The 12,222-nt window shown below is 38.2% G+C and overlaps 1 protein-coding gene across 1 annotated transcript in view; it reads right to left on the bottom strand.

The window, feature by feature from the left end:
* Positions 1 to 12,222, bottom strand: part of EXOC5 (exocyst complex component 5) — a 46,507-nt gene that overhangs the window by 29,843 nt on the left and 4,442 nt on the right. The window contains exons 2-4 of the mRNA XM_066343019.1: positions 3,315 to 3,409; positions 2,560 to 2,707; positions 526 to 720 (exon numbers count right to left, since the gene is read on the bottom strand). Of these exons, the coding sequence (XP_066199116.1) occupies positions 526 to 720; positions 2,560 to 2,707; positions 3,315 to 3,409 (438 nt within the window). The remainder of the gene's footprint in view (positions 1 to 525; positions 721 to 2,559; positions 2,708 to 3,314; positions 3,410 to 12,222) is intronic.

Genomic DNA, 12,222 nt, shown 5'->3' with positions numbered 1-12,222 from the left:
AGTTCGTTTACTCTGAAAAATTTCAATTCATTGCTCACTGAAATCAGAAGTGTACGTTTTTTCTGAGTTTATGAACTCAAAAGGGGTAAAGAAGACTTACAAAAATAATTCAGCTCACACTGCTACATATATCCCACTTTACACTACATGAATAAAATAACAAAAATGCCACTTCATCTTATCAATGATTTAGGTCAAACCAACCTCCTCCAATGAAATTTAACTATTTAAAAACTATAAGAATTCTGTTAATATTAAGTCAATTACAGAGAAGAACTACTCATTAACAGAAATACCTCAGCATTTCTAAACCATACATAATTTCATTAAAAAAGCCAAGCAACTCAATTAAAAATTGGAATATAAACAATCAGCAATCTAGAGGAGAGTAGACTAATTTACATTTCAGAACAATAAAAACTTACTAAGTCAGCTACTCAGTGATTTGAAGTAATGATTGTAGTTTATAATTAGGACATTGTTATTAATGCTGCAACTTGCTTTTACCCTTCTGACAGTGCTCACCTTTTCAGAATTTGTAAAAACATCAGATTTCAATTCTCCGTCTAGAAACTCATTAAAGTATTTCATCAACTTCTGAGCCTCTACTGCCCGTTGTCTGGGAGTGTTTACCCCTTCCAACTGGTCTCCAAGGTGACAGACCTTGGTTGCTACATAGCTAATGTGCTCATCTAGTTCTTGGAAATGTTGGAAGGCAACCTAGAAAAAATGTGCATAAGCATAAAATACAATGATAGAACCAAGTTTTACTTATAATACAATAACAGCACCCAGAATTAACTTATAATTCTTATCAAAACTATACCACCAACTCATCACTACTCTCAAATTTAACTAAAGATAACATAGAAGTTATATATGAGATAATCTACAAAAACAATTCATGCCCATTAGATCACCACACAACCTAAAAACTTTTTAACAAAGTTGCATACTTTTATACTTTTAATTATTAAAATCATCATATTTTATCATAATACATTTGCTAATCAACAAAATAGCTAGGAAGTTCCAGTACCACTCACTCAAAAATAATGATTCTGATAACAATGAACTAAGTATCAAAGGGATCAGTTACCTGAACAACCTGTTACTATTACACTAAAGTGAGTAAAAAATATTAATAATGCTAGAAGTAAAAAAAAATAATTAAAAAGAATATTTAACAAAAATTTATTTTAAATATTTAAAGAGCAATGCCAGTATAAATAAGGTAAAAACATTTTTTGGCCAGTTTTGAAAACAAAAGATTATAATTAGTCTACTGAGACAAAGGTACACTACTTCCTAGAATACCCCTTTTCCCAGGGTACACTGATTGTTCTGTGATAAAAATATGTACCATGAATGCCTTAGAATTGCCAATAACAAAATTGTTGATAATTCAGTATGGTACTTTTGTTCTCACCTTAAATTGAAGGGGGAAAGCTGCAAACATTTATTAAGGACTACCTCTATGCCAGACACTATTCTAAGCATATTACATGTATTTACTTAGTTTTTACAACAACTAGTTTTATATGTAGATGAAAAAACTAGGCACAGAAAGGTTGAGTTGCTTGAGATAAAACAGCTAATATTTGGCAGAGCACACTGGCTCCAGAACTTGTTAGATTAACTAGTAATATTATTATTACCAAGGGAAAACTGCACTAGAAGTATTTGGAATCTATCATCTTAATTACTTAAAAACACATTTTCTATCTTATGTAAATTACTTCTTTATTAAATATTTCTCACAGCCACACATGCTTAAGTGAAAGAATCTAAATAAATGAAATCTGAGCAGAGATCAGTTTGCTAATCCCTAACACTAAAAAATAAACAGTCTCCAGAAGGCAGCAGAGCTAAACAATGTTCCTCAAACTTACACATTTATGAAGAGCACTCAAGTTCTAGAACAGGCCCAGGCTGTGAAAGCGGTTCAGAGGTTCCATATCAAGTCTAGGGCCTAAGAATGGCTAAGGAGCTCGACCTACTTAGCCCAAGGGCCAGTCTAATTTGTTTTTACTCCAAAATAGAGGAAGAATTCTGCATCCATTTTTCCCAGAGTTACTTACACTAGAATTTTTATGAGGGCACATACCTCAGGACTTTTGTGCAACTTCCCAGACTAGGTTTCCTGTAGGGAAAAACCTGATCCAGGCAATAGTTGGTCTGGTATTACTTTGTTTTATGATTAAATGAGAATGCAAATGACTACCTAAATATCCAAGCTAACAGTGAATCCCTAAAGAGACAGGTCCTCTGACGCATCATTCCTGAAAGGCTGTATTGTTACAGGGTAAGTAAGGACCACACTGTATTTCCATCCTAAGAAGGGAGTACTGTGTTCCCAAACCAACACTCAGTAGTAAGCCACTGCCAAGAGTGTCTGATAACAATTCACTAACATTTTATCCCACAGCATGGGAGCAGTAGAGAGAACCCAGAGTGGTTACTATCATTTGACTAGATTTTTATTAATAATTTAAAACTGGAAGGAAATAAAGATAGTATAGCCTATATAAACTATTTATTGCTTAGCTAAATATTTACCTGATTGCTTTTCTGGAGCTCTTGTACCTTCTTGGCAAATTCCTTGGCTTCTTTCTGACACTGTTGCTCTAGTTTCTCTACTTTCCTCTGAATTCTTTCATCCATTATCTGGAGTTCTTGAATATGATTTACAAATTCTTCTAATAACCTAAGAGAGGAAAATGAGAATATGTATCAATCTATCTATGATTAATTTTAGGAACCAACCAGTTCACTTATAATTGTAAATAAACTATTAATAAACACTCTTGAACTAAGGATGATCATGTTAATCTCTATAACTTCTTGTTAGGGATTATCTCTGACATGAATGAAAACCTCACTCAGAATCTCCATTAACTCCCAAAATTGAAATCAATTTCAAAGAAACAGTCAAAAGGTAAATGTGTTACATAAAAATTATATTGTGCATTCCAGGCTATGGTGACTTTCTGGTCTCCCAACTTAAAACTATAGTTAAAACAACTCATTCAACATGTTTTTATTATTACCAACTCTTTCTAACTTATTACCAATGGGGAAAATATTAAATTTATATAACAAAATCCATTCCCTCATACCAGTTAAAGTTCTCTAAACTAAATGTAAAGGGAGAAAATAAATCAATCCCAAAACTTCTAATGGTTCTATCTTTTAACAACCAACTGTCAACTAAAATCCTTTTACATGAATGTTAAAAAAAATTCCAACAGTCACATCTATTTCAAACACAAATTTGTACAAGACTGCGTTTATGAAAAAAATATTTACTTCACCTTTTAGGATCAAAAGCTTCAGATCCCCCTCTAGAGCCTCCTCCTGGGGTTCTCCATACAAGACGTTCAATATACTCATCTGCCACAAAAGGCTCCTAGTTTACAAAATAAATGGTCTTTTAAATTTTTTCATAAAAGATAACTTAATACCATTACAAATATGAAACAGGTTGTACTATGTGAGAACTTGAAATTAAATTAAATTACAAATATCAGTTAAAACATACCAATAAAAGAGTGAGCAAAGGACACAAATAATTTATAGAAGAAATACAAATGGTCAAAAAACATGAAAAAATATGCAATTTTACTATAAAATACAGTCAAATCACTTTTTTATCTCACAAAGTGACAGCTTTTTAAAATGATAATATGTAAGGCAGGATACAATATTTTCTAAATTTTCTCAGAAAAAAGGATTACAAAAGAAAAAAATTAGAATAGAAGGACCAATCAAAAAATATTCAAATATTCATCACCAGCTGATAATACCTTTTGAGGATAATACACACTAATTTATGTATTCCCCATACTACCACCTTGCAAATGACTACTATATATTGCCTATAACTTAGGATGTGACTTAATAGCATTTGCTGGTGATTCCAGTTTAAAATCTTGTATCTGTAAAATTTTGCATTTGTTAATCATACTTGAAAAATATTTTCATTGATAAACATTCACTGAACAATAAAATTTCCTGTGTCAAACACTGTTAGGATTTGAAATAAAAAGATATATAAAGCAAAAATTATACCCAAGAAACTCATAGTCTAAAAGGAAAAGTTATATATGATTGCAATAGTATGTGATAAGTAAAATTAAAAACTGCATACACAGCCTGACCTGTGGTGGTGCAGTGGGTAAAAGCGTCAACCTGAAACACTGAGGTCGCTGGTTTGAAACGCTGAGGTCGCTGGTTTGAAACCTCAGGCTTCCCTAGTCAAGGCACGTATGGGAGTTGATGCTTCCTGTTCCTCTCTCCCTTCTCTATCTGTCCCTGTCTCCTCTCTCTAAAATGAATAAATAAAATTTAAAAAAAAAAAAGAAGAAAAAAAAACTGCATACACAAACTTCAGTATTAAAATTGTTGAGTGGCTTTGGCCAGTTGGCTCAGCAGTAGAATGTTGGCCTGGCATGTGGAAGTCCTGGGTTCGATTACTGGTTAGGGCACACAGGAGAAGCGCCCATCTGCTTCTCCACCCTTCCCCCTCTCCTTCCTCTCTATCTCTCTATTCCCCTCCCGCAGCCAAAGCTCCACTGGAGCAAAGTTGGCCCGGGCAACTGAGGAGGGCTCCATGGACTCCGCCTCAGGCGCTAGAATGGTTCCGGCCACAAAGGAGCAACGCCCCAGATGGGCAGAGCATTGCCCCCTGGTGGGCATGCCGGGTGGATCCTGGTAGGGCTCATGCAGGAGTCTGACAGCCACCCTGCATCTAACTTCAGAAACGCGCACACACGCACACACAAATAATAAATAAATAAATGAATAAATAAGTAAAATTGTTCAGTGAGTTGTTATGACTTAGTAGGTGATTGGGAGATGGAAAAAGAGTATTCATTAAGTCGGCAAAATGTTTACAAAGCACCTACTATGTGCTGGGCACTGTGGTAGGCACTAAGATGTTAATTCAATAGACAGGGTCACTGCAAGGCCTTACAGAAATGATCTTCTAAGTAAGAATGCAATATTAAACAATTAATTGTGGAAATGACTAATTAAGTTGTAATAAATGTGAAGGAAAGAGAAAGTCCTGGATAGTCTGTATACCAGAGTAGGCAAAAGTAGGTTTACAGTTGCAAGTACGTGAAACAGTTTTTATTCTTCTATTATTATTTACTATTATCATTAACCTAGTTTTGCCTACCCCTCTATAACAGAAAGAGAGAGGACAGGAAGATAGTGAGGGATAAAAAAAGAATGGCAAGAAGTGGATGCTGCAACAAGCAAACTTTCTAAGAATGTGATACTTAAGCTGAGACCAGAAGAAAGAAGAAAAATCAGCCAGACAAAAACGAAATGAATAGCTCTCCAGGCCATTAGAGGAAGACAGACAGAACTTAACCCACTCGAGGACTGAGAAGTAAGCATGGACTAGATCACAGAAACTACGTGTGAAAGGAATCCAGCGAGAGGTAACAATTAAGTCCAATGGATGGCCCTGGCCAGTTGGCTCAGCAGTAGGGCTTTGGCCTAGTGTGTGGATGTCCCAGGTTCAATTCCTGGTCAGGGCACACAGGAGAAGCAACCGTCTGCTTCTCCACCCCTCTACCTCCTCCTTCTCTCTATTTTTTTTTCTCTCTCTCTCTTCTTCTCTCACAGCCATGGCTCCATTGATTTGACCATGTCAGCCACAGGCGCTGACGATGGCTCTTTGGAGCCTCCATATCAGGTTTTAAAAATAGCTAAATTGTGAACTTGGCCCCAGATGGGCAGAGCACAGGCCCCAGAAGGGGGGTGCCAGGTAGATCCTGATCTGTGTGCATGTGGGAGTCTATCTCCCCTCCTCGGACTTGGAAAAAGAAAAAAAAAAAGACCAATGGATGATAACTTCTACATTTTATAATCATCATTATTATCACATTCAGCACTTTGCCTACACAAGTGTTTCTCAACTGCCAGTCTGCAGACCAGTGCCGGTCCACCAGAAATTTCATGCAGGTCTGCAAAAAAGTTAACATCAGATGGTCTGCAGACCAGCCATTGAAAACCATTGGTCTATACAATACAGGATATTACAGTGGGGAAATCTAAATGAAAGTCTCTGAAATTACCCCCCTGTACTCAATGTAGTAAATCAGGTGGAATGGCAAAAATTAGTTCTCCTTTTAAAGCTCTAAAGCAAGAATCAGTGAATTTTTTTCTTAAAGGCCAGAGAATATGTATTTTTAGGCTTACAGGCCAAATAGTTCTGTTACAACCATTCAACTCTGCCATTACAGTACAAATGTAGCCATAGATGATACATAAACAAATGGGCATGGCTGTGTGTCAATAAAACTTTAAAAATAAGCATCTATTCTATGAGCGGTAAGTTTGCTGACTCCTAATCTAAAAGATGCAGGAGTGATCTCCCATCTTTTTCTCATTTAATTCATCCGTTTGGGTTTTGCAGAAACCAGACAAATCCTGAAGGATAACTACCTCAGAACTGACCAATGTAGTATCTCCCAGACTCATGGTACATAGCTAATTGAACTATCCATTATAAAATGGAGGTAGTAAACCCAGAATCAAACATGGGGACAGGACCAGAAAGCAAACTGCATAAGCAGGTAGCCCGAATTCCCATGTCTTTCATCACTAATGCACTAGCATCCCTCTCTCAACTTAAACTATGGCCTTATGGGGGAGTTTTTACAACCAGCTGATGGACAAGGAAAAAGCCTGAGCTTGGTTCATGAAAAGTTAGCCAGGCAGGTGAGTGCCTACTAAAAATGGACAGCAGCTGCAATTACCTCACTTGGGTGGCCATGAAATTCAGAAAACAGAAAAGTATCTTCCAAATAAGTAAAAATTTGCAAAATATATCTGGTCATCCTCTTGGGTGGAGAGAGAACTGACCTGAGGTTAGAATATACACAAACTTGCAGACAACGGCAAAATGCCGGGCTAGCAGAGGGCACAGATTAGAAGACTAAAGACAGGGAAGTCTGGGGTAGAGTCCTCTGGATGGATACATGCGAGTGGGCATACAATATGAAGAGCTTTGTATCACATGTTAAAATCCCCAGAGGATACACATTCACCATGGAAGAAGAATTAAACAACCAGGAAGACAAAATGTTTCTGCCAGTTGACATCAGGCAGTCTCTGCCCAGCATTAGCAGACAGAACAGAGCAAGCACAGTACAGATACAACATGGCCCCAACAGCATGAGGTCCTATTTATCAAGGCTGATCCAGCTACTGTCAAAGCCTAACAGTGAGAGACCAACTCTGAGCCTTAACCAGCCCCATCCCTTCAAGCCAGTGGTTGGCAAATCGAGGCTCACAAGCCACATGTGGCTCAATCAGATTGAGGACGTTTTTAGCAAAGGCCAGCTTAGGAGTACCCTAATTAAGTTAATAACAATGTACCTACCTATACAGTTTAAAAAATTTGGCTCTCAAAAGAAATTTCAACCGTTGTACTGTTGATATTTAGCTCTGTTGACCAATGAGTTTACTGACCACTGATAGACTAATCAGCCACATGGTGGCAAGTTTACTACACTGGACCTTTTCCAGTCTAGAAAAGTAATTCATTCTAACAAAAATTAAGAACATTCCAAGTTGGGTTTCACTCTCCTTAGAGGGAGTGTTTGTTCCCCTGACATGAGATCCCACATATCACATCAGACCAAGGGACCTATTCTTCAGCAAAGGGAATGACCATGGGATCCACTGATCATATTACAAGCCATACCATCCAGACTGACAGCACTGGAGCAGCCTGCAGAAGCATAGCTGAAGCACCAGTTCAGAGCCAATACTCTATAAAGATACAGCACTACCCCTTTAAGATGTAGTGTACATTCTGAGCTAAAAACCTTTGTATGATGCTGTGTCCCCAAAAGTAAAAAACACATGAGTCTAGGAACAATGAGTAAAAGCAGAAGTGGTCCTGCTTATAATGATCCGAATTTGTGCTTGCTATTCCTGTAATTCTGGGATCTACCTACAGGGTTAGAGGTCTTGCACTCTAAAGGGGGAACCCTTGCCTGGGGACATAATAAAAGTCACATTAGACTGTAACTACAAGTGTTGCCTGGGCACCTGACTGCTTATAATCAGAGAATAAAAGATGAGAAGTGACCATCTTTGTCAAGGGCAATGGACTCAAATCATCATAAGGAAGCAGGGCTGCTATTACACAATGAGTACAGGGAATAATATGTTTGACACATAGACCTACTCAAGGAAATCTCTTGCTACTCCCTTAACCAATTCTAAATTACACGGACAAATGTAGCAACCCTGACCTAAGGAAGGTATGGTAACCAGTTAAACCACCAAGAATAGCAGAGGTACTAGCTGAAGGTGAAATTGGGGGTGGGGGGGGTAGAGGGGGAAGAACTCCTATTCATTCCATTAAACTTCTAATTTTCCTCCAAGATGAGAACCCCAACTGGAAAGCTGGTGGAGCTGCTCCCCAAATGTATATAAAGTGGAGTCTGGTGGCACTAGGTTGGTCTGTGGTAGATGATGTATCATCCAGATCACCCTTTAAGAAGGGACTTGCCCTAGCTCCTAGCAGTGCTGTGCTCAGAGAGCCTCCATCCGGCAGTATTTCCAGAGATATCCTAAGCTGCAGAGACACCCTAAGCGGCAGAGAACCACTTCACTCAATGTTATACCTTTGCCAACGTGGTCTATACCCAATGAATGACTAAGGTGGGGACTGTAAAAGCCTGACCACCCTGACAGGCCGTGTTCCAAAACTCCCCAAAGAGAATATCAACACTGTCACTGGGCCAGACCTGTCGCTCTACTTTCCCGCAGGCCCAATCTTGCTTCCTTACCTTGCCACTCCACATATGTTCATCCAAAGGGTACTTCCTAATCAATTTTCAGCTCACTAAACTCTGTCTTAAAGTATTCTCAGAGAATTCGACCAGCAACACTGCTGTAATTTAATCAAGAGATGATAAAGGCTCAGATGTAAGTGACAGTAGTGAGGGTGCTGATAGTGGAGGAGGTTCGTGACATTTAAAGGATGTACTCATACAAATTGCGGATGGGTTAATGTGGAGAGTAATATAAAAAAGGAATTGTGGTTACTCAGAGGTTTGCAGCCTGAACAACTGTGTGAATGGTGGGTGTGCCTTTTACTGAACATCAGGAAAGAGATGGAAGAGGGAGTGGGAGAACAACAATTTTGTTCTGCATCTGATATGCTGTAGACACCTATTAGATTTACAAGTTAAAGCACACAGTCAGAAAAATAAGTTTGCATACAAGGAAGAAACTGAAGCCGGATATAATTTAAAGATATTATTTAAAACCTCTGAATTGGATGAGATCATCTAGAAGGATGAACAGAATGCCAACATTTGGAGATAGGAGGAGAAAAAAGATCCAGATCCAACAAAAGAAATAAAGGAGGGACCAGTGAAGGAAGAAAATTGGGAGAAAGGTATCCTGGAAACAATGTGCAGGTTTTACCTTCAGAGGAAATCATTTACCACAAAAGTATAAGATAAATCAGCTGCTGATCTAATGTAATCTCAGTTCCAAAAAAGCAAAAACCTAAACAAAAATCTTTCTGCTTATAAAACCTAATAAATCTCAACAGCTTTCTAATCATCAACCTTGCTACAAACAAAGGCATTTACACTGATATAAAAGCCAAACTAACAAACTCTAAGACCTCAAAATGGCAAGTCCTCCCAAGAGGATTCTCAGATACTTGTAAACAAGCACTCTTCAAAAGTCTTTTAAAATTACATGAACCTGACAAAGGCATATCTTCACCTTCTATTTTACTACAGTAACTAAAAGCAAAAATTGCCAAAACAAAAACAAACACTGAAGAAGGATACACTACAGACTAAAATACTATCCTATTAAATTCAACTCTAAATAATTGGTTATTGTGTTGCTCTATTAAACTTATTTAATTTCATACTCCTTACATATGCTATCAAGTGTAAGAAAAACATGGGGTGTGGTCATTTCTATTAAAAAATTAAGACATTAAGCCCTTAAACAGGAGCATAAATCTGTAATTTAACACTGTTCCTTTGAGACAGTCAACTAAACTTGTGTTTTCTTATAGCATCTTTCCCAAAATAGATCCAATACAATGTGTTACACCACCCGTATCTGTCTCTTCACTCCTTCCCCCAGCTGCCCCCCCCCCCGCAAAAAGTCACATCAGCTCCTTTAAATATGGATTATAAAGCCTTCTCAAAGGTTCTTCCAACTGCTCCTGTGATCTCAATGTCTTGTTATGAGCCACCACTCCAACACTGAAAATACGCATATAAAGATCCTATCTCTTTATAGTGTTTCCTGAATACACCTCACCTTACAAACTGGAATGCCCTTTTCCAAAAAATTTCTATTCATCTATTAACACACAATTTACATGTCATTACTACATAAAACCTTTCCTAATTATTCTAGGAAGAGATTCTGGTACTCCCACTGCACTGTATTATCTGCTAATGAATTTCTCCCTGTGATGTTATGTAAGAAATATATATTTTGGTTCTAAGTGATAAAGGTGCTAAGAGCACCTTTTGTTCTAATATTTGGTTTTTGACCCTGGTTCCTGACACAGAGCTCCTAAATTCCTTAAAGTTTTCTAGATGATAGAAGGGTCTTTTGTTCCACTCAAGTAACTTTTGGCTGCTCCTGGATGGCAGCTCATCACCAAAAAGATTAAGCATGATGAGAACCCTGAAACTTCCAGCCCCAACCCCTATATTCCAGGATGGTGAGTTAATAACTAACTGATTACTCCTATGTGATGAAGTCTCCACAAAAATCCCTTAAGTTTGGGGTTCAAAGAGCTTCCAGGTTGCTGAACAAATTAAGATGCTGGGAGGGTAGCAGACTCCAAGAGGGCATGGAAGTGCTATGCTCCTTCCCACATATCTTGCCCTATGCAGGTCTTCCATATGGTTGTCCCTGAGTTGTATCTTTTTATTATTAATCAGTAATCTAGTACTGTTTTCCTGAGTTTTGCGGGCTGTTCCAGCAAATTAATGAATCTGACATGGGGGTCATGAGAACTCCCAATACACAGCCAGTCAGTCAGAAGCACAGGTAAGTAACAACCTGAACTGCAACTAGTATGTGAAATGGGGGTGTCTTCTGGGACTGAGCCCTTAACTTGTGGGATCCGATGCTAACTCTAGGTACAGTGTGTCAGAATCAAACTGTAGGACACCCAGTCCATGTCTACTGGAAAACCAAATTGCTGCGGGAAAAATCCCCACACATCCAGTGTCAGAGGCAAAGTATCTAGACTAGTGGTAGAGGGTTGAGAGATGAAAGAGTCTTTTCCTTTCACTCCCTCAACTAGATTTTTAACCTTTTTTTTTTAAAGTGAGACAGGGACAGAAGAGATGAGAAACATCAACTCATACTTGCGGCACCTTAGCTGTGCATTGATTGCTTTCTCATATGTGCCTTGACTGGGGAGCTCCAGATGAGCCAGTGACCCTTTCCTCAAGCCAGTGACCTTGGGCTCAAGCCAGTGACCATGGGGTCATGTCTGTGATGCCATGCTCAGGCCAGCAACCCCGCAGTTTTGAGCCTGGGTCCTCAGCATCCCAGACCGACACTTTATCCACTGCAACGTTGCTTGGTCAGGCAACTCAAAACATCTTTTAACTCCAGTATGTGGAAAGACTTCTGGCCTAGGGCAGGTAAGATAGTCAATAAAATGTTTGCTTAATGAATATATTTTCTCAAACACACAATACTGTAGTTGGTAGCCAGGTTCCACAAACACTGAACAGTTAATATGGCTGAAACATGCAGCATTTCATAACCTTAAAGGTAAAAGAGTGGACCTTACTTATATATCTCACATTCATTAATATATATTTAGCTAGTTAACGCCACGAGAAATCTTTTGATAAGTCTAGTTGTAACTTTTGTAACTTAGTTTAAACATCTATGAGACATACACTTGTTTGTGATATGTGTTCTTGGCTACTCAAATTCTAATCTGAAATTAAAAAAGCCATTGGCACCACAGTCAAATTACACGACCTCAAATACTATTACCAAGGCACCAAGATTTACAGTAAAGAAAAAAACCTAATTCCTAATTCTGGCATTCAGGACCTCTACAATTAAACCCCAATTTACCTTACATGTATTCTTCTTCTTCATGCACGCTATACTCCAGGCAAAATGAACTCTTCCTTGTCTCCAGGGTCTACACTTACTTCCCTTTATGTCTTGGAT

Source organism: Saccopteryx leptura, chromosome 6 (genome assembly GCF_036850995.1).
Source record: "Saccopteryx leptura isolate mSacLep1 chromosome 6, mSacLep1_pri_phased_curated, whole genome shotgun sequence".
In the NCBI taxonomy this organism is placed as follows: Eukaryota; Metazoa; Chordata; class Mammalia; order Chiroptera; family Emballonuridae; genus Saccopteryx; species Saccopteryx leptura.
This window is presented reverse-complemented; position numbering and strand designations above follow the sequence as displayed.